At 49.7% G+C, this 23444-nt stretch overlaps 1 protein-coding gene across 35 annotated transcripts in view; it reads left to right on the top strand.

Annotated features, from left to right (window-relative positions):
- ANK1 (ankyrin 1) overlaps positions 1–23444 on the top strand; it is a 244473-nt gene that overhangs the window by 213962 nt on the left and 7067 nt on the right. For 11 of the 35 annotated variants that reach the window (XM_035270402.3, XM_035270397.3, XM_035270395.3 and 8 more), the window contains 4 exons: positions 9831–10389; positions 14171–14429; positions 19198–19281; positions 22017–22157. In XM_035270402.3, coding sequence (XP_035126293.3) covers positions 9831–10389; positions 14171–14429; positions 19198–19281; positions 22017–22157 — 1043 coding nt within the window. Of the gene's footprint in view, positions 1–9830; positions 10390–14170; positions 14430–17530; positions 17979–19197; positions 19282–22016; positions 22158–22399; positions 22535–23444 lie in introns of those variants that run through there. The other 24 variants (XM_078347608.1, XM_078347603.1, XM_035270396.3 and 21 more) reach the window with 7 other exon arrangements.

The following is a 23444-nucleotide window of genomic DNA, read 5'->3' as shown; positions in this document are numbered from 1 at the left end:
CAGTCAGAGGTCTAAGCTGGGTGGGGGCACTACAGGCTCTGCGGCTTCTCCGGCTCTCCCCTGGGCAGGTCTCATGATGATCTGACCTGGTGCCCATCTAGCCCGCTGCCCCAATGCCCACAGTGGGACCTTGGCATCTCTGTGCATTTCCTGGTCACTCTGTGTGTCTGAGCTTCCTTCTAAGCCCCAGGACTCCAGGCAGTGATAGGCAGCTCTGTGAGCGTGACCGAAGTGTGTGGTGTCTGGGAATTAGAGGCCTGAGGCTGTCTCTCTTCCTTCCTAGCTCTGCTCACCACCAGCACCTGGATTGGCCAGAGCAGAGGGGCCCAGGCCAAAAGGCCAGTGTGCTTCTCCTGCCCAGGAGAGGACTGCCCAGGCCCCAGGAATAGATGTAAAGAAAGCATGGCCTATAGAGCCAAAATACAATAGCATCTTTCTGAAAATAAAACAGATTTCCCTTATGAGAGGAGACATGGTCAGCTCACACACATGTGAGCTCCATTTAGCCCAAAAAAATGGACACATACTAATGTCTGCTTGGAAATCCAATGTGTTTTATTTCCCTCAACTCTTCACAACTGCGGCTAGTGAAGTGTGGTCTTCTCTGGGGCGAGGCTGTCTGATGACCCCTGTTGTCCCATTTGCTGCTGACATTAAGCTAGCAGGACGATTTGGGTCAGCACAGAACCAGAGCAGTGACCTGGAGTGAGCAGGGACTACCTGAATATATGCAGCCCCAGCCAATATGTATGACTGCCTTTTACCCCATTTCTCCAACATGCAGCCCCAAGTGGGGGCCTCTAGACTGAGGGAGGGGCTGGTGGCTCCAGTGTGATGGGGCTGCATGAGACCCCCAGAGAGACAGACACTCTGGAACTCACCCTGGGGGATCCAGTGGACCTACCTGTGGTCTGGTTCACCCCAGATCTGTGAGCTGTTCCTCACCAGGATGTACTTGGGCTTCTATGAGTATCACTGCAGCTTCATAGAATCCCTGTGGCACCAGGAGTACACCTGCGGCCTTGGATCTCAGCCTGTGTGGCTGGCAGAGGGAGCAGCCAGGCATTCACCCTAAATACTGTTCCCAGGGAAGGAGCCCCAGGGTGAAGATAAGCAAGGTCTTCCTGCAGAGGTGGTACATGTGCTCTCCCATACATTTCTCTTTTTTTTTGAGATGGAATTTCACTCTTGTCACTCAGGCTGGAGTGCAGTGGTGCGATCTCAGCTCACTGCAACCTCTGCCTCCTGGGTTCAAGCTATTCTTCTGCCTTAGCCTCCCCAGTAGCCAGGACCATAGGCACCCATGACCACGCCCAGATAATTTTTGTATTTATAGTAGAGATGGGGTTTCACCATGTTGGCCAGGCTAGTCTCGAATTCCGTACCTCATGTGATCCACCTGCCTCAGCTTCCCAAAATGCTGGGATTACAGGCGTGAGCCACCACACCTGGCCCCATACATCTTTATTTGGCTGAAATTCCATTAAAGCGAATGCCATGGAAGTCTCAAGGTAGAAAAGTCACAAAAGGAACCCAAGCATGCATCTCGGGTGTTCTGTGGCTGCAAATCTTCCCTCTCCCAGTTCTCAAATCTCATCGCAATTCCAAGGAGTGACGGAATGTTCATCCAGCCAAATCCAAGGAGCCATGTCAGATGTGATGCGTGCCACTTCTGGCCAAGAGGGGGTAACAGGGACTGGATATACCCTCCTGCTTGAAACTACCGCAGACCAAAAAATGGACACAATATATGGAACAACAGTTTTCAAGACATTGGATATCAGATAGCAAAAGACACTGATCCACAAAGCATGGGAAATAAATGAGGTGGGTCCTACAGCTGTCTAGTTTACTGTTTTGAAAATCCAGGGAAACTAGGGGAGCTTGAGTTCTCAAGATGGAAGACCAGACAGAAGACAGTTGCACAGAGAGAACACTCTGGAGACCTGCAGAGGATCTCCCACAAGTTTCAGCTGAGTATTAGCCAGCTGTTCCAGATTGATCTCTCATAGCCTTTGTTCAGGGGACAAAGAAGTCTCTCTCTCAGAAATGGGGAAAAAGTAACCCCCAAAGCTCCAGTCCTGCCTAATAAATTTTGAAAGCAAAATGCAAAAGGATCAAACTACTTCTAAGTAACTTAAGTGCATAACAGAACAAAACTCAAGCCCACAGGAATCCTAAAACATCCAGCATTCCACAAGGTAAAATTCACAATATCCAGCATCTAAGTAAGTAACCAGACACACAAAGGGGCAGGGAAAACAAGATCCATAATGTGGAGAAAATGCAATCCCCTGAAACTGACCCAGAGTTGACAGAGAGTTAGAATTAGCAAAGGGCTGGGCTCCATGGCTCACACCTGTAATCCCAGCACTTTGGGAGGCCAAAGCAGGCGGATCACCTGAGGTCAGGAGTTCAAGATCAGCCTGGGCAACATGGTGAAACCCCATCTCTACTAAAAATACAAAAAAAAATACCTGGGCGAGGTGGTGGCTGCCTGCATTCCCAGCTACTTGGGAGGCTGAAGCAGGAGAATTACTTGAACTCAGGAGGCAGAGATTGGAGTAACCCCTATAGTGCCATTGCACTCCAGCCTGGGCGAAAAAGCAAGACTCTATCTCAAAAACAAAAAAGTTAAGTAGAGACATGGAAGATATTTTTTAAAGGCCCAAGCCAATCTTCTAGAGATGAAACTGTGATGTGTAGGATGAATACACTGGATGGGATTAGACTTTAGACACTGCAGAAGAAAAGATTAGTGAACTTGACAAATAGCAAGAGAAACTCCAAACAGTGAGCTATGGGGCAATTTCAAGTGACCTAATATGTGAAACTACAGTTCCCAACAGAAAAGAAGGAAGAAAAAGTATTGTAAAAAATATGGGGCCGGGCACAGTGGCTAATACTTATAATCTCAGCACTTTGGGATGCTGAGATGGGCAGATCACTTGAGGTCAGGAGTTTGAGACCAGGCTGGCCAATATAGTAAAACCCTGTCTCCACTAGAAAAATATACAAAAGTTAGCCGGGCATGGTCGTGCACACCTATAGTCTCAGCTACTTGGGAGGCTGAGGCAGGAGAATCGCTTGAACCTGGGAGATGGAGGTTGTAGTGAACTGAGATTGCATAACTGCACTCTAGCCTGGGCAACAGAGTGAGATACCGTCACAAAAAGAAAAAAGAAAGAAAAGAAAAGAAAAGAAAAAGAAATATAGACAAAAATTTGCCAAATTTGATAAAAATTATGAAGACACAGATCCAACAAGTTTGATGAACCTCATGCTCAGGAAACATATGAGCAACTCTGTCAGGGCACATGATTAGCAAACTGGTTAAAACCAGTGGTAAATAGAAAATCTTAAAAGCAACCAGAGGACAAAAAAAAAAAAAAGCTTGTTATATACCAGGGAACCAAAGTAAGATTGACATCAGATTTCTTATTAGAAATTTTTTTTTTTTTTTTTTTTTTGAGACAGATTTTCGCTCTTGTTACCCTTTCGATCTCGGCTTTTTCGATCTTGGCTCACCGCAACCTCCGCCTCCTGGGTTCAGGCAATTTTCCTGCCTCAGCCTCCTGAATAGCTGGGATTACAGGCACATGCCACCATGCCCAGCTAATTTTTTTTGTTTTTGTATTTTTAGTAGAGACGGGGTTTCCCCATGTTGACCAAGATGGTCTCGATCTCTTGACCTCCTGATCCACCCTCCTCAGCCTCCCAAAGTGCTGGGATTAAAGGCGTGAGCCACCACGCTCAGCCCAGAAATTTCTTATTAGAAACAACACAAGCCAAGGCCAGACACAGTGGCTCATGCTTGTAATCCTCGCACTTTGGGAGGCCAAGGCAGCTGGATCACTTGAGCTCAGGAGTTCGAGACCAGCCTGGGCAACATGGCAAAGCCCCATCTCTACAAAAAATACAGAAATAGCGGGCTGTGGTGGTGTGCACCTGTACTACTAGCTACTCAGAAGCCTGAGGCAGGATAATTGCTTGAGCCCAGGAGGCAGAGGTTGCAGTGAACCAAGATTGTGCCATTGCACTCCAGCCTGGGTAACGGGAGTGAAATTCTATCTCAAAAAACAAAGAAAAAAGAAACAAAATGAGAAACAACACAAGTCAGAAGACAGTGGGGCATCCTTAAAGTATGCCACATCTTTAAAGAAGAAAGAAACATCTCCAAAGCAACCTAGATTTCTATACCTAGCAAACATAACTTCAAAAATGAAAGCAAAATAAGACCTTTTCCAGATGTGCCAAAGCTGAAAGAATTTATCACCAGGAGCAAGCAATTCATCACCATGCTACAATTTTTTTTTTTAAAAAAGGCCTTCATGACAAAGGAAAATGATAGCAGACTTCTGTCTGGTATCCACACAGATCTACATATGGACCTGCTATGTCTACATATGGATCTACATGAAGGAAAGAATAGTGCCAACAATATTAATTACAAGGATAAATACATAAGATTTTCTCATTATTTAAACCACTAAAAGGTAACTATTTAAACAAAAATAATAACAATGCAATACGGGGTTTATAACTTATATAAAAGTAAAATATATGACAACAATAGCACAAAAGTCAGGGGGAAATGGCATATACTCTTGTAATGTTCTATACTATGTGCCAAGTGGGATAGTATCATCTCAAGGTAGACTACGATAGATTAAGTATGTATACCATAAACCCTAAAGCAACCACTAAAATAATAAAGAATTATAGCTAATAGCCAAACAAAATAGATAAAACAAGTCTCACTAACTCGGAAAGGATTTAAGTCATACAGAGTATGTTCTCTGACCACAATGCAATTAAATTACAAATTGATAGCAGAATATCTAGAAAATCCCAAATATTTAGAAATTAAATAATATACTTTTAAGTCACCCATCTAGGCAAAAGAAGAAAGCAAAAGGGAAATTGTAAAATATTTTGAGCTGAACGAAAATAAAAACACAAAATATCAAAATTTATGGGATGCCACTAAAACCGTACTTAGGGGAAGATTTAAGTACTCAGTGTCTACACTGGGAAAGAAAAAAGTTCTCAAGTGACCTCAGCTTCTACCTTAAGAAATTAGAAAAAGAAGACCAATTTGAACCCAAAATCATAAAGGAAATAATAAAGATTAGAGTGGAAATCAGTGACATAGAAAGCAGAAAAACATGGAGAAATAATGAAACCAAAAGCTGGTGATTTGAAGACATCAATAAAATTAATCAACCTCCAGCCAGACTGATGATAAAAAAGAAAAGACCTGCGGATTACCAATATCAGTTATATTTCAGGAATATATACTAGCTATAGAAGATTTACAGAGTCTATAGTTAGTAAAAGGACAATAAAGGTATATTTTGATAATTTTATGCCAATAAATTGGAAAGCAGGTGAAATCAACAAATTTCTTGAAAGACACAAACTATCAAAGCTCACTTAGGAAGAAATAGATACAGCCCCATATAAATGGAAGACATTAAATGTACAGTTTGGAACATTCCTACAAAGAAAAGTCCACCCCCAGATGGCTTCACTGGTGAATTCTACTAAATATTTAAGGAAGAAACTATTTGTTGAGAAAAATGAAAATGAGAAATTACTTCTCAACTAAGTTTAATAGGCCAGCATTACTCTGATATTAGGAAAAAAGACATTTAACAAGAAAACTGTAGACCAATATCATTTATGAACATTTATGCAAAAAATCTAAACTAAAGTGAACTTGGATTCTTACCTTGTATACAAAAATCAACTCTAAATGGGTCATAGATTAAATGTAATATCTGAAACTATAAAACTTTTGGAAGAAAACAAAAGAAAGAAACTTTAAAGATCTTGGTTAAGGCAAAGATTTCTCACATACAACACCAAAAGCACAATCTATAAAAGAAAAAATTGTCAAGTTGGGCTTCATCAGAATCAAAACTTCAAATACACTGTTAGGAAAATGGAAAGACGAGCCACAGAGTGGGAGAAAATATTGGCAAATAATCATCTGCTACAGCATTAAAATATATAAAGAACTCTCAAAACGTAATAATAAGAAAACAATTCCGTTTTTAAATTGGACAAAAGATTCCAACAGGCATTTCACCCAGAATATACACATGGCAAATAATCACATGAAAATATGCTCAACATCATTAGTCATTAAGGAAATACAAATTAAAACTACAAGGAGGTGCCACCACACACTTAAAAGAATGGCTAAAATTAAAAAGGCTGGCCATACCAAGTGTCAGTGAGGACATGGGGGAGCTGGAACTCTCATACGCCGCTGGTTGGAATGCAAAATGGTGCAACCACTTGATCATTTCTTACAAAGTTAAACAGATACCTATCGTACGATTGAGTCATTCCATTCCTAGGTATTTACCCAGGAGAAAAGAAAGCATTATGTTCATACAGACTAGCAGCTTTATGTGTAATAGCCACAAACTGGAAGCAACCCAAATGTCCATTAGCAGGTAAATAGATTTACAAACCGTGGTATAGCCATCTAATGGGCTGTGGCTTAGCAACAGAAAAAAATTACTGATACATGCATCAGCATGGATGAAACCCAAATGATTATATTGAGTGAAAGACGCCAGGCCAAAAAAAAAGACAGAAACAGAGTGCATACTGTATGAGTCCATTTATGTAAATCCTGAGAAATGCAAACTGATGTATAATGACAAAAAGCAGATCAGTGGTCACCTGGGAATGGTTTGGAGTGGGGAGGGAAGGGGGAGGAAGAGATTACAAAGAAACATGAGAAGGCCGTTCTGGGGTGACAAATGTCCTTTCTGTTCTTTGAGGTGCTGGCTTCATGGGTGTACACACATATCACAATGTACCAATTCACCCTCTCTAAAGATATGCATTTTAGATATACTGAATGTCAACCAAACCTCAACAAAACTATTTCTCAAAGAGATTAATGGCAAAGTCTTTGGAAAAGACCAGACTTACTAGCTGTTTGGCCTTTTGCAAATTGCTAAACCTCTAGTGTCCTAATCTGTAAAGTAGGAACCACATTCTTTTCCTTGTAGGGTTGTTGTGGCAATTAAAAATAAGACATTAGATATGGTTTGCACTAAAAGTATGCTCAGTGGTCGGGTGCAGTGGCTCAGGCCTGTAATCCCAGCATGTTGGGAGGCTGAGGCAGGTGGATCACTTTAGGTCAGCAGTTCGAGACTAGCCTGGCCAACAGGGTGAAATCCCGTCTCTACTAAAAATATAAAAATTGGCCGGGCATGATGGCACATACGTGTAATGCTAACTATTCCCAGTGGGGAGGCTGAGGCAGAAGAATCACTTGAATCTGAAAGGCAGAAGTTACAGTGAGCCAAGATTGCACTGCTGTGCTCCAGCCTGGACGACACAGCAAGACTCTGGCTAAAAAAAAAGCTCAGAAAGTGATGTCAATACTATAAAGTTCTCAAAAGAGTAAGAGGAAAAGTAATCATCACTTGACCCTAAAATGTCCTGCTTTTGTATATCTGGAGGGATTTCTGTTAAGAGCTTGAAGGCCATGGCATGGTAGGATGTGACCTACCCATTTCACCTACTTCTTCCCACTCCCTCCTCCTGCTCTGCCTAGTTTGGCCAGAGCTAAAATGGGTTTCCCTCAGTCTCTGCGGCCGTGCAGCCCTGCTCCCAGCCACCCCACCTTCATGGGCTCATCCTCCCCGCTCATTTGGGACCTGGAACCATATAGACTTGTAGGGAAGAAAACTTTCCTGGGGCAATTAAGAGAATGCATGCGGAGCGCACAGCATGGCTCCAGCACGTTGAACACACAGGTACATGATCGCAGCTGCGGTTCCACTAAATGAGCCTGAGGTCTTTCTGTTCCAGCTGCTGAGTCCTCTCACACACCTGGAGAGCTCTGCTGTGGTGATGGGACGCGTGGAGGCCCAATCCTGTTGTCGGGGAAGGGTGGGGAGAGGAAGGCAGACATCCGCCCTGTCCTCAAGGGTTTGCATTTCCATGAACTGCCTTCTCGAGGGGCCTAGGATAGCCTCGGAGATGGGGAGCAACAGGAGCTGAAGTTGGGAAAATGCCATGAGACGAAAAGCTGTCCCACCTGTGTGAGAGAGAGAGAGGGTGTGTGTGTGTGTGAGCGGGTGATTGTATGTGGGTGTGTGTGAGAGGGTGATTGTGAGTGGGTGGGTGTATTTGTGGGTGTGTGTATTTGTGTGTGGGTGTGTGTATTTGTGTGTGGGTGTGTGTGTATGTGTGGGTGTATGGGTATGAGTGTGTGCGTGCATGAGTGGATGTGTATTTGTGTGTGGGGAGGTGTGTGTGTGTGTGTGTGTGTGTGTTTGAGGTTTGTCACCCCCATTCCCCTAGCACAGTGCCTGGCATGTAATCACATCTGTATTTTGGTTGTATAGTGAGTGGATGAGAATAAATGGAGCTAGTGATGTAAAAGCAGGGGAGTAGGTGAGCAGGAGCTGAGGCCCTGAGCAGAGGGTGAGAGGGCAAGGAAAGAGCCTGCCTGGATGGAATCAAGACACAGCTCAGGGGCTGTTGGATGTGAGTCGGGAGGGGGGAGTCTGAAGGGCAGAATCGAGTATTTGGACTAGGTTTGAACTCTCAGGGTGTCTGGACATCTCAGGATGTCAGGAAGTTCCCCAGGGTCCCCCTTCAGCTCTGGGCTCTCCAGCTGCTGTAAGCACCTACTTGCTTCCTGGTTTCCCAGACAGGCCAAGCCCATTGAAGAGTCTTGCCTCCTCATCCCTTCTCCCACCCACAGAAGCAACTGTTCTGAATGGGGCATCAGAGACCTCATTCTCCTGTAGCAGAGGTCCCTTCTCCCAGCCAGAGGAGAGCTGAGAAGCCCTGGATGGAGCGCTGACATCCCCACAAATGCCCACGTGCATGCATGTCACTCACTCAGTGTCACGGTCACTTCTGAACATCAAGAAGCCAGTGCCTAAGCCAACCAGAACACAATCAGGGACCACTGTCCCAGCCAGGAGCAGGGAACAGCAGATGGACAGGCCATGGCAACTATCAGCCGTGCACTCAGGGCCTGAGCGAGCTGGCTCCCTTCCCACCAGGTCAGGGTTGACCTGCATCTGGGGCAAATAGCTCAGGGCTCAAGGATGCAGGGCTTTGGGGTGGGTGGACCTGGTGTCTCATGGTGCCTTCTGACCATGCCCTTTTTTAGCCATAAGAGCCCTCCCCTTTGGCACTTTAAATCATTCAGAGTTTCTGGAACCAGCAAGCAACTTGAGGAAAGTGACACCTGGCCACACCAGAAGGCTATTTCCCACTGACCACTGCACAGAGGTCTATGGGTGTTTGGTGTACCCCAGTAGGCTCCTCAAGGGCACCCTGGTTACTACCCCTGGTTCTGGGTGGAATTTCCTTCCCTTTAAGGTACATCCCTAACTGAGAACCTAAGAACTGAGCTAAAATGAAGTTTTGTGTGAGGTGCAACGTCTATTTCTGCCCAGCCGTGGAGAAGTGGAGCCTTCATGGGATCAGTGAGAGATTGGAGCACAAGTCCTTTGGATAAATACTTCTTTATCTAGTGCTCTGAACTGGATAAGAAATAGTCCTTCTCCTCTTTGCCATCCAGCAGGGAGCTCCCCCTTCTCTGCCTCACGCCCTGGCTGCCCCCACCCAATTCAGAGCCTTGCTTCTCTTGCCTGGATGCCCAGGCAGCAGCCACAAGGCCTGAGCATTGGGCTTGGAGCTTGGAAATCCCCCACTCTACCCCAAAAATGCATGTACCTCTGTGGCCGCGCCTGCGTGTGCATGTGCGTGGACCTGCACGTGAGCACGTGGGACCGGAATTGCTGCTGGAGCATGTTGCCCTCTGTCTGCCCATCCAGGTTACTCCTCGCTGCAGGACGAGCTGCTGTCCCCTGCCTCCCTGGGCTGCGCGCTTTCCTCTCCGCTACGTGCAGACCAGTACTGGAACGAGGTGGCCGTCCTAGACGCCATCCCCTTGGCGGCCACGGAGCATGACACCATGCTGGAGATGTCTGACATGCAGGTGTGGTCTGCCGGCCTCACACCCTCCCTGGTCACTGCTGAGGACTCCTCTCTGGAGTGCAGCAAGGCCGAGGACTCTGACGCCACAGGTCACGAGTGGAAGTTGGAGGGGGCGCTCTCGGAGGAACCACGGGCCCCTGAGCTGGGCTCTCTGGAACTTGTGGAGGACGACACAGTGGATTCAGATGCCACAAATGGCCTTATCGATTTGCTTGAACAGGAGGAAGGTCAGAGGTCAGAAGAGAAGCTGCCAGGTTCTAACAGGCAGGATGACGCGACAGGTGCAGGGCAGGACTCAGAGAATGAAGTGTCTCTTGTTTCAGGCCAGCAGAGGGTGCAAGCCCGAATCACACACTCCCCCACCGTGAGTCGGGTGACGGAGAGGAGTCAGGACAGGTAAGAGCTTGGCTGCGGGAGCGGGGTTCCTTTGTGTCTTCTGGGCTCCTGGGTAAGATTGTGCCTTGCAGTGAGGACACAGGTGTTGATGCCAACCCAGACCCTGGGTTCTAGTTGCCCTGGAGCAAATACATTCAGTCTGGCAGCCGCAAAATATAGGAGCGTAGCTACCATCTACAAAAGCCAGGGCTTTCCCAGCATCCCACCAGGTATGCCCAGCAGGAGAGACCCCAGGAGCACTGAGAGAGCACACATGCAGACACTAGGGAACTGGGAGGGCTCACTTAGGGTAAGGAGGGCATGGGAAGGGCTCATTTAGGGATATGAGGGTGCCAGGAACGCTCACTTAGGAAAATTAGGGTGCCGGGAGGGCTCACTTAGGGACATAAGGACACTGGGGGGGCTCACTTAGGGACATGAGGACACTGGGAGGGCTCACTTAGGGACATAAGATGCTGGGGGGGGGCTCACTTAGGGACATAAGGCACCGGGAGGGCTCACTTAGGGACGTAGGGTGCTGGGAGGGCTCACTTAGGGACATAGGGCTCCGGGAGGGCTCACTTAGGGACATAGGGCACTGGGAGGGCTCACTTAGGGACGTAGGGTGCTGGGAGGGCTCACTTAGGGACATAGGGCTCCGGGAGGGCTCACTTAGGGACATAGGGCACTGGGAGGGCTCACTTAGGGACATAAGGTGCTGGGAGGGCTCACTTAGGAACATAGGGTGCTGGGAGGGCTCACTTAGGGACATGAAGATGCTGGAAGGGCTCAGGGACATATGGCGCCAGGAGGGCTCACTTAGGGACATAGGGCGCCGGGAAGGCTCGCTTAGGGACGTAGGGTGCTGGGAGGGCTCACTTAGGGACACAGGGCTCCAGGAGGGCTCACTTAGGGACATAGGGCACTGGGAGGGCTCACTTAGGGACATAGGGTGCTGGGAGGGCTCACTTAGGGACATAAGGTGTTGGGAGGGCTCACTTAGGGACATAGGACACAGGAAGGGCTTGCTTAGGGACATCAGGGCTCTAGGAGGGCTCACTTAGGAGAGCAGTCATGAGGCTAGGGAGACTGTGGCTCAGCATGCTGCTGGAGCTGGTTTTCTGAGCTCTTCTCCCCCTGCCTGCTTCCTGTTGAAGGCCATATTTAGAAGCACCAGTACCCAGGGAAGTTATTTGTGTGCAGTCACACAGCCTGCATGTGACAGAGCTGATAATGGCGCCCTCCCCACTTATCCCCTTTGAACGAGAGGCTGGTGGGCTTATCTGGGGCAGGACAGAGCTTTCAGCTGTAGAGCAGTGGGTGCTCTCCTCCCCAAGTTTCCCTTGCTGAGAAGGCCCCACCCTGTGCCACAGCAGAAAAGCCGCATGGACAGGTCAGGAGAAGGTGATGCGTTTCCCAGACACTGCGAGTGTGCGCCCAGGGCCGGCTCACCTCGGAGCTCTCATCATCCCGTCTGGATCAGGGTCTACAGCACGCCTCTCCACTGGGTGCAGGGAAGGATGCCAAGGCAAGCCAGGCCTTTCAGAGAGAGATGACACAGACAGGAGATAGGGCTCACGTTGTCCCCCAGGGCTGGCACAGGAGGCGGATGACAGAGGAATCCCCTTCCCTCCAGGTCACCTGGCTTGCCACGTTTTCCCTAAAGAAGGACATGGTTCTTGTGCCCCTAGGAGGTGGTTCCAGGCCCCCACCCCAAGGAGTTTAGGACTGGCCAGATCAAGGAAAGCTGTTCTTGTGTCCTCTCCCTGCCTGTGTGGCCGCTCAGTCCCACACAGGCTCAGGCTGCTGGGGCCATCCCGCCAGATCTGTGCAGTGTGGCCCCAACACCCAACAGAAGGGGAAAGGAAGTAGTTTGGAAGTTGAGACAGAAAAGACTTCATTTGTTTCCTAAACAAATCCTTGGATTCATGGGGAGGATTGAACAGATGGAGCTTAGGTCGCTTTAAAGTGAAATAGTGGCCTTCCCTGGAGAGAGGCGCCTGCCTGGGACGGCCGTTCCTTCGTCAGGCATCTATTGAGCACCTGCGGCACTGCATTACCACAGCAGGGTTGCTGATAGGACAGGAAGGTCTGGGCTCTAGGTCTATTGTGTTATTTCCTGGCGCTGTGACCTTGGTCAGCCTTCTAATGGGGACAGATAAATTTCATTCCCTTACTCAGCAATATTTATTGAGTGCCTACTGTGTGCCAGGTGCCTATAAAGAGTGCCTGGGTGCTGGCATTGAATGAAATAGAAAAAAAATCTCTACCTGCAAGAAGCATGGTTCTAGCAGGGAAACTAACAAGAAACAAGATAGAGTAAAATTAGAAGTCATTAAAACAGAAATTAGAGATAAGTGCTAAAAAGGAAAGTCAAGCAGGGAAGGTGTGTGTGTGGAGAGAAGGCCGGCTGGAATTACAGATGGGCGGCCAGGGAGGCCTGCATGAGTGCCAGCTGAGAGACCTCAGAGAATTGAGGGTGAATGTGAGACATCTCAGGGAGGACGCTCCACAGAAGGCCTAGCCCCTTGAAGGAGACAGTGCTTGGCACGTGCCCTTACAGAGTGACCAAGCCCATGCAGTTGGGGAGGGGAGGGTGAGCAGGGTAAGCTGCACCTGCCTTGAGAGGAGACTGGCGTGCCCCAGTGGAGAAACAGGAGGTGCTTCGGGAGGAAAGGGCTATGAGCTTGTGGGCTGGGACGGCAGCGGTGGCCGTGTTGAGAGCTGGGTGGGTGGAGGACATATTTCAGAAGCATCTGCTGACAAATACAACTCAGGGCAAGAGAGGAAGAGAGGGGTCAAGGAGGGCAGTGGTGTCCTCGACCTGCCCACTACCATCGATGGCAGTGGGATGGGGTGGACAGGTTTAGGGGGAGATCCTGAGTGTGGATTGGATTGTGCTGTCCTGGAGATACCCAGTAGAGATCCAAAGTAGACACGTGAGCCAGACTGCATCTCTACAAAATTTTTTAAATAGCTGGATGTGGTGGTGTGCGCCTGCAGTCCCAGCTACCCAAGTGGCTGAGGTGGGAGGATTGCTTGAGCCCAGGAGTGCGGAGCTGCAGTGAGCTGTGATTGCACCACTGCACTCCAGACTGGGTGACAGAGTGAAGCCCTGTCTCAGAAAGCAACAACAAAGTAGAGATGTGGAGGAGGCAGTGGGGTGCACACATCTGTAGTTCGAGGAGAAGAGCCGAGCTGGACACATGTCCAGGCACTCTGGGCATAGAGATGGTATTTGGGGGCATGGAATAAATGAGCTTGCTTAGGAAGCGGATGTGGATAGTGCTGAGGTCTGAGAACTGAACCCCTAAGTGCTCCAAGGTTCAGAAGTCAGGAAAGTTAGGAGGAGCCAGCAGAGGATACAGAGCAAGACTGGCCAGAGAGGAAGTGGGAGGCGGGCACCAGGCCAGTGCCTTTCAGGAGCCATGGGAGAATATGTCTAGGGGGAGAGAATGACCACCTTATCAGATGAGGACTGCCGAGTGGGAAGGGCCTGGAGAGCAGAACGGGGTGGTAGGCAGAGCTCAAGGATGTGGGATGAGAGTGTGGAGGCCCCAGTGCTTGGACCAGCAGGGCGAGCTCAGTGCCCTGGGAGCCCCAAGGGAGAGCCGTTTGCCCACAGGGAGGGACCAGTGGCCTCTCCACCTGGACAGCATGAGAGGGATGGGAGGGTGGTCTGTGTCCTTGATGAGCCAGCGCTCCGGAGGGGGAAAGTGTCTAAAAGGAATGAGACCGATGGGTGACCAGGTGTCCTTTCTCTCTCCCTGGCCGGCCATCTGCCACCTCTCCTGGACCCCAGACTGCAGGACTGGGATGCAGACGGCTCCATTGTCTCATATCTGCAAGATGCTGCACAAGGTTCCTGGCGAGAGGAGGTCACACAAGGCCCACACTCATTCCAGAGAATGAGCACCACGGCCAAAGGGCTAGAGCCCAGCGGGTCTCAGGAGTATGAGAAGGTCCTGGTGTCGGTGAGCAAGCACATGCGGACAGAGCAGCCCAAGGCCGAGAGCTCCCAGGCCAACAGGGACCGGAGACAGCAAGCCCACGGAGAGCAGGTGTGGGAGGTTGAGAGCTTCTTCACCTGGGTGGTGCGGGTGAGAGCCCGAGGGGCACTGCAAGCCACAGTTCATTCCCAGCATCAGAAGGGGCCGGGGCTCCAGGCTGCCTCTCATGCACTTAAGCCCTGAGCTAAGCACATCTCCTTCCTTTAACACTTGTGGTGGTGCTTCTCTTTCTCTAGAAGGCAAGATCCAAGGGCAGGGCCCACCTTTCTGCCTTCTGGATGCCTGCTAAGGCGTCTGTACCCACTGGGCAGCTGCTGATCAGAGTGGCTGAGCAACTTGCTCTAAGCCGCAGTTTCAGAAGCAGGCTCTGAGCTAGGTCTGGCTGAGTTGTGGCTTGTGTTGGTTTTCTTGTTCTGTCACGTTTAAGAAGGGCCAGGAGCCAAGCACTGGGCGTGGGGCTTACCCTCATCCTTCCGTGGCCTGTGCACGTGCCCAAGCCGCTTTCTTCCCAGCACCTCAGGGCCCCTTTGTTAAAGAGGGAGTGATTGGAATGTCACCAGATTTCCTTGGCTCTGGAATTCTGTGGCTGTTCAGGTGGCCTCTGGATGGCAGTCGCCAAGTGGAAGAAGGGTCCTGGAATAGAGAGAACCCTCCTCTCCGCTCCTGCTTTTTCCAGCCTCTTTCTCTCTGGCCCTCCCTCCTTTCTTCCACTTCCCCAGACTCCCTTTGAGTTTGATGAACTCTATTGTGTTTGATTCAATCCCTTCCTCATTCCCAGGTTCCATGATAACCCACTTGCGGCCAGTCTTGTTTCATCTGCACCCCCTACTCTCTCCCGCTGACCTATTATTGGGAAGCACATCCTAGCCATTGTATGAATGGGTATCTTTTCCATCTGTGTTCTTTTAAAACATGCACCACTGTTTTGCGCGTGTGCGTGTTTAGTATGTACACCAGCAACGCTTTTTATGTCTCTCTTTTCACACCCTATCCAGACATGGTGCTTCCCCGTCTCCTCTCCTTCCCCTCTTTCTTTCCTTCTCTCCCTTCCTACCTGAACCTTAGCCTTCATAGTGCACCTGCGAGGACTCCAGAACTAGGGTGACTCTGGAAGAAAGACCCTAAGCTGCCCGCCATGGAGCTGCTAGGAATTCAGTCAGGTTTTATTTAGCACGCTCCCCTGCCAAGTATGTGCCCCGGGCGGGCCCAGCGACTGTGCGCATTTCTCATTGCAGGCGGCCCATGCTTTCTTCCATCAGGCCCTCTTGGGCACCTAGTTCTGCTCCCAGAGCACACATGATCTTAACTGGGTCTCTTCTCCTGAATCCCTGGGGAAGGAGAAAGATGCCTAGAGCACTTTTCCCACTGCCCCTGTGCACTCAGCCCTTTCGAGGAGAAGTGGACCCAGGAGACCAGGCAGCAGGCCTGATGGCCCCAGGGCCTCACCGGGAGGGCCTTCGAGATCACACATCCAACTCCCTCAAGTATAAACAAGGGCACTGCAGACCAGAGGAGGGGCTTTCTCCAGGGTCACGCAGTGGACTAATGTCAGGGACGAGGAGAGTACAGATCCCTCAGCTCCCAAGCCCCACATCCTTACATCCAGCCTGCAGATGCAAGGCCAGCACGCCCAGCCCAGAACCAGAGATGCTGATGGGAGGGCCTGACGGGCTGCTGTCAGTGCTCACCTCACTGGCCCCCAGGGCTGATAAGGAGGCCCTTGAAGGTGATGATGGTTTGCAAAGCACCCATGTAGCATTTCCACTGGACCTCTGAAAACAGTGACAGGGAGATAGAGAGATTTCGTGTAACTCGGGACTTGGAAGGTGGCCTGAGATTGACTATGACCCAGCTGACTTCTCTGAGGACTTAGGAGGAAACACCTGAAGTTGGACTTTCTTGACTGGGCCAAAACCAGATGCTTCCCCGGGCCTGGCTTCTTTGCACATACTTTTCCCCATGCTTCTTTTGAAAAGAGCAGGATTGTCGAGTGCGAGGCATTTGGAATCTGACTTCTCCTTTTACTTATTCTTCCACCTAGACAGAATCCGTTGCTTCTGTTTCCTTTGTGTAAAACAGGAAGATGATACAACCTGCGTAGTTAGGATTGTGGTAAGGTGTCACTGAATTAACGTGAAATCCACATAGAACCATGAACTACCACAAGCTCTGCCACTGTTATTCATAGTGGTAGCATTCATAAGCTGGTGATTGTCCTAGCAGCCTTGAGAAGGGGTGGGGAGAGTACTTTAACCCCTGCTTCACAGATGAGGAAACTGAAGCACAGAGAAGGTACCCAGCCTTCCCAAGACCCCACAGTGGGTGAGTTGCGGGGTCAGTCTGCTGTGTCCCAGATCTGTGTTTTTTCTGCCATGCTGCACTGCCACTCAGAAAGGAACAAGCTCATCTAGAAAGTGAATTTTTTCCCATCCGCAGCTGCTGTGGCTGCATTTGTGAATCAGCTCTGTAAATGCAAGTTGAAGGCGCGTGGTTCCTGCTGTGGGCATTGATAACCTCAACCGGGAAGAGCCTTTAAGGACAGGCCTTAAATAGACACAGCAGCTCCACTCTTCAGTTTCAGGAGGCTGTGCCCCGTAAAGGAAGGGCGCAAGGGCCTGCGGGCTGGCGGGAATTACAGACCGGCTTCCAGGTGGCCCCACCTGTGCTGGGCACAAGCCCATCCCTCACCCTTTTGGGGCTATTTTTGAAACAGACCCTTAACTATCCAGTGTATTAGCTGGTTACCACGTGATGTACTGGGGACATCATTGGGATCACTGCAATAGCTGCCCAGGGACACACAAGTGACCGCTTTCCCAGACCAAATTACTTTCTGGAGTCCCTGACTGAGAAATTTTCCCTGGGCAGAACTCTCTCTAGTTCCCATGGGGACGGACAGGCAGGATAGGCCAGAGGCCAAGCCCCTACTTCCAGCTCTCTGGGCAGGGCGGGGCAGGCAGGGCGGGGCAAGGCAGCAGTGGGTGTCACTTACACAGTGACTTTCACTTGTGCTTTCAGTGCTCAGGACACAGGCACCTGCCAGCTTCCTTCTAGCCCAGTTGGACAGCTCCGGCAGCTGGTTCGGGGAGCTAAAATTATAGGAGCCTGACGTCACCTGGGCCACACAAGGCAGAGCCTGGCTGCTGGGCAGAAGGGCACTTGGGCCAGGCTGCTCCAGCCGAGAGGGCCATTCAGTGTCCTGCCCAGAGAGAGAGAAACAGTGAGAGACCAAGAGAGCAAACCAGAGAGACAGAGAAGGGGAACGCAAGGGTCCCTGGGGGACTCAGGAGTCCTGGTGGAGAATGAGAGGCGGGCCCCCCACGGCGGCCGGGCCCCTGGCTGCACTGGTCCCCGGAGGGCCAGGCTGGTGAGGAGACGAGGATGTGGACTTTCGTCACCCAGCTCCTGGTCACGCTGGTGCTGCTGAGCTTCTTCCTGGTCAGCTGTCAGAATGTGATGCACATTGTCAGGGGCTCACTGTGCTTCGTGCTGAAGCACATCCACCAGGAGCTGGACAAGGAGCTGGGGGAGAGTGAAGGGCTCAGTGACGACGAGGAGACCATCTCCACCAGGGTGGTCCGGCGGCGGGTCTTCCTGAAGGTAACCGCTGGCAGCAGGCCGGCGGGGCTGGTGGTGCGGGTGCCGCTGCTGTGGGGAGCTCCGGACCCAGAGTTGGGAGACACTGGATGAAAAGGACCAGGAGGCCCTCAGGGATCAAGTTCTGCCCTGGGAGCCAGAGTGTGGCAGTGCCCACCAGAACCCACCCTCCAGCACCCAGCGTGGTGTGACAGACACACTAAACACTCAGCTCTGGGACTCGGAGACTGCTCTCGTCCTGTTCCTTTGTTTCTTTCTTCTTTCTCTTTTCTTTTTTTTTTTTTTTTTTTTTTAATTTTTTATTGGATTATAGGTTTTGGCGTACATCAGCAGAGCATGCAAGACAGTTGCGTAGGTACACACATGGCAGTGTGCTTTGCTTTTCTTCTCCCCTTCACCCACATTTGGCATTTCTCCCCAGGCTATCCCTCCCCATCTCCCCCTCCCACTGGCCCTCCCCTTTTCTTTCTCTTTTCTCTTCTCTTCTTTTCTTTTCTTTTTAGAGATGAAGTATTGCTCTTTAGTCCAGGCTGGGTGCAGTGGCAGGGTCATGGCTCATTGTAACCTTAAATTCCTGGGCTCAGGTCATCCTCCCGCCTCAGCCTTCTGAGTAGCTGCGACTACAGGCATGCACTACCATGCCTGGCTATTTTTAAACTTCTTTTGTAAAGACAAGGGCTCATATGTTGCCCGGGTTGGTCTTGAACTCGGCTCAAGCCGCCCTCCAGCCTCAGCCTCCCAAAGTGCTGAGATTGCAGGTGTGAGCCACCACAGGATTGCACCTGGATGGTCATGTCACCAACTGGCTCTGGAGTTTTGGACAAGTCACATTATGGATGATGCTGCCTGTGCAAGGGCTTTTCCGTACTGCAAAGTGCTATAAAAATAGGAAACAGGTGCCTCACTTCCTCTCTCAGGGCCTCCTCCATCAGACTTGCATAATCGCCCCCATTTTGCCAGTTCCCAGGGGGCGTTGTGAGGGCCGAGTGCAGAGTTGCAAGCTAGGGGCTGTTCGTCTTCAGGCGCCGGGACCTTCAGGGGCTCCGCCCACGCCCTGAGAGCCCTGGCGTGGCTCCTACTTCTTTGCCTGCTGAGCAGAGCTGGGGTTTCCTGCTGGGGGAGTTATTGGGCTGTGGCTATTTTGGCTGCTGCTGTTTCATTTCCTCTTTCTCCACGACTCCCACTCACCAATCTCGCATTTTCTCCCTTTCTCTAATTCTAGGGGAATGAGCTTCAGAATATTCCAGGGGAGCAGGTGACAGAGGAGCAATTCACGGATGAGCAGGGCAACATTGTCACCAAGAAGGTGGGTGCATAGTGTTCCCTCTGTGCTGGGGAGAGGTAGGTAGGCTAGAAGCTAAAAGGTGGTGGAAGCCTGCAGCTTCTCCCGCTGCCCTGAGAGCCCGTGAGCACAGCCAGGCTGGCCACCCCTGCTACTCAGGAGAGATGAATGGCCCAGGATCTGGGAGCTTTGGTCAACTGAAGCTCAGACATGGTGTCCACACAACCACTTTGTCTGAGTCAACCTGAATAGCTCCTGCTGCTCCCTTCCAGAAGAGCCACCCCCAAGAAACATCCCAGACCTAGTCCCATGATGCCTAACCTGAAAACAGCTGTTAAACAAGCAGTTTGACCATCCTTGGCCTACCATGAACCTCCTCAAATAACAAGGATGTGGGCCAGGTGTGGTGGCTCACACCTGTGGTCCCAGCATTTTGGGAGGCTAAGGCAGGAGGATCACTTAAGCAAAGGCATTTAGATGACCCTGGGCAATATGGCAAGACCCCAGCTCTAAAAAAAAGTTTAAAGAGATATATATCGATGTGTATACACACACACACACACACACACACAGATATACATATACACATACAATATGGCAAGACTCCAGCTCTAAAAAAAAGTTTAAAGAGATATATGTAGATATGTATATACATACACACACACACACACACACACAGATATACATATACACATACAATATGGCAAGACCCCAGCTCTAAAAAAAAAGTTTAAAGAGATATATATCGATGTGTATACACACACACACACACACACAGATATACATATACACATACAATATGGCAAGACTCCAGCTCTAAAAAAAAGTTTAAAGAGATATATGTAGATATGTATATACATACACACACACACACACACACAGATATACATATACACATACAATATGGCAAGACTCCAGCTCTAAAAAAAAGTTTAAAGAGATATATGTAGATATGTATATATACACACACACACACACACACAGAGATATACATATACACATACAATATGGCAAGACCCCAGCTCTAAAAAAAAAGTTTAAAGAGATATATATCGATGTGTATACACACACACACACACAGATATACATATACACATACAATCTGGCAAGACCCCAGCTCTAAAAAAAGTTTAGAGATATATGTAGATATGTATATACATACACACACACACACACACACACAGATATACATATACACATACAATATGGCAAGACCCCAGCTCTAAAAAAAATTTTAGTAAGAAATATGTGTGTGTGATATATATGTATGTGTATATATGTGTGTGTATGTGTGTGCATATATGTATATACATATATGTGTGTATGTTATATATATACACATATAATATGGCAAGACTCCATATATATGTGTTATATAGATATATATATAAAACGCACACATATATATGTATATAGACACACACATGTATATGTGTACGTGTGTGTACATGTGCACGCACATATATGTGCACATGTATGTATATACATATATGTGCGTGTGTATGTGTGTGTATAGACACGTGTGTGCATATGTATATACACATACATATGTATATACATATATGTGCACACATATACACACATATATATACACATACAAAAAAAATTAGGCAGGTATGGTAGTGCATGCCTGCAGTCCCAGCCACTCAGGAGGCTGAGGCCTCCATGCTGGAGGATGACTTAAACCTAGCAGTTCAAGGCTGCATAAGCTATGACTGAGCCACTGCACTCCAGCCTGGGTGACAGAGTGAGGCCCTGTCACAATAATTAATTAATTAATTAAAAGGAAGTGGAAATGCATCGAATTGGCAGCAGATATTAATTCAGCAGACATGACCCTGCCTATCACGTATGGGGCACGGTGCTAGCTATGGGTATAAGAGAGGAGGAGCCGAGGCAGGATCTCGAATGTGCTTCTGCTGGGGCACAGCTTGCACCACCTGGAGCAAGGCACCTTGGGCATCTGTCTTTCCTCCTGCACCATGAGCTGCTTGCAGGCAGCGACCTTGTCTCACTGATATTTCATCTCCCACTCAGAGCACATGGCACGTACAGAGTAAAGGGTTTGAATATTTGGACAGGTGAACACAGGAATGGGTGGGTAAAAAATAGATGCCCTCTGCCCTTAGGGGCATGGGAGTAGAATGGGGAAGAGCACAAACTCCCGTCCATACCAAGAAGTGACACAGAAGGCTGTGGGCTCAAGTGGGAGATCACATCCAGTCACACCTTGGTCATGAAATGACACTGCCAAGGCCCCTTCGGGGCTGTCCAGGATAAGGTTTTCCATAAAGCGATGGGGCAAAGGCTGTCCCTCTTCTTCTCCTCTCAAGGAGGGGCTCCTAGGACAAAGGCTCCCCCCGCCTCGGAGCTCATTCCTGGGACCTGCTTTTCTGAAGTTCCATATTGAGGGCTTAACCAGCCCTTTCTTTTTTCCTTTTTTTGACATAGAATCTTGCTCTGTTGCCCAGGCTGAAGTGCAGTGGTGTGATCTCAGCTTGCTGCCACCTCCATCAGCCAGGTTCAAGCAATTCTCCTGCCACAGCCTCCCCAGTAACTGGGATTACAGGTGCCTGCCACCATGCCCAGATAATTTTTGTATTTTTAGTAGAGATGGGGTTTCACTATGTTGGCCAGGCAGGTCTCGAACTCCTGAACTCAGGTGATCTGCCCATCAGCCTCCCAAAGTGCTGGGATTATAGACGTGAGTCCCCAAGCCCAGTCTGACCAGCCCTTTCCTCCTTCCCTTCCTTTCCCAGATCATTCGAAAAGTGGTTCGACAGATAGACGCATCCAGCGCCGGAGCTGCCCAGGAGTACGAGGAGGTGATTGTCGAGGGGCCCCTGGAGGATCCCAGTGAGCTGGAGGTCGATGTTGATTCCTTTATGAAACATGCTAAGGTACTGAGGTGCCCAAGGCCCTGGGAGACCCAGCACCGTCACTGCTGCCTCGCTCTGCCCGTCTGGCGGGCCCATCTGCGCCACACCTCCCTCCACTCACGTCTTCACGAGCTCTCCCTCCAGTATCCCCTCTCCCCAGCGGGCAGTGTGCCTGCTGCCTCCATGTGGCCTCCTTTCAATCTGCCTGTGTTCTGCCCATCTGTGCGATCTGTCCTGCGTTCTGTTTCTGCTGCTATCTCCAGGTGGAGCTGAGAGGGAGTGGCCTACAGCCGGACCTGATAGAGGGCAGGAAGGGGGCGCAGATAGTGAAGCGGGCCAGCCTGAAAAGGGGGAAACAGTGACCCCGAGCCACTCTCCTTGGAGTAGCCTCTCGGGAGGTAACGCCACCCTTCTCATCCCCTCTGCATGGCCTGATCTTTGGTGGACTGGCTGCTCCCCTTCTCACCCCATCCCCTCCCAGCCACCCCAGCATGACGTGGGACAGACAACTTGTTGCTGTGTCTTGAGGCAGAGATTCTCACTTCCCAGCCCTACTAACATGGCTCTGAGCCCCCACTTCCTCATCAAGGAAGCAGAGTTAGTAATACGCACTTCTCAGGGACTGCACGGTTTTGTAAGAATGGTTTTTGGGCTGGGCACAGTGGGTCATGTCTGTAATCCCAGCACTTTGGGAGGTAGAGGCAAGAGGATTGCCTGAGGCCAGGAGTTTGAGACCAACCTAGACGAGAGTGGGTGGGGGGAGGGAGAGAGGAGAATGAAAAGAAAGAAAAAATACTCTTTGAAGAGTAAAAGCCCTACTTTAGATTTGCGTGGTAATATTATCTTGGAAAGCAAGCCTGGAGGGTGATGGACAGGGCACTGGAGAGGACAGGAAAGTCTGTCTGGGCTCAAGACTGAGGACTAGACAGTCTCTTGAACCTGGAGCCCAGCTACAGTCAGTCCTGACCAAGCCAAGGCTGAGCTTCTCCTGGGTGTTTTGTGAAACACATTGCTCCCTTGCTTTCTAGGAAAGGGTTGAGCTGACAGGAGTAAGGGGTGGATGACATGCTTTCTGCAAGTCAGGAGACCGTCAGGCCTGGGGCCTGGGCCCTGGTGCACGTGTGTGAGCATGAGGTAGTGTGGCTACGGAGCAGGAGCATGTGTTGAGTGCCATGCTGTGCCATGCCACGAGGAAGGGCCGTGAAGACGCTGTGCAATGGTCTCCAGCGGGTGTGTGCGGTGCTGGGGGCTTCAGCGGCCGGCTCTGATCTCCATCCTCCCTGGGGCATCCTGTACTGAGCTGCCCCG

The sequence above is a fragment of the Callithrix jacchus genome, chromosome 13 (assembly GCF_049354715.1).
Source record: "Callithrix jacchus isolate 240 chromosome 13, calJac240_pri, whole genome shotgun sequence".
In the NCBI taxonomy this organism is placed as follows: Eukaryota; Metazoa; Chordata; class Mammalia; order Primates; family Cebidae; genus Callithrix; species Callithrix jacchus.
This window is presented reverse-complemented; position numbering and strand designations above follow the sequence as displayed.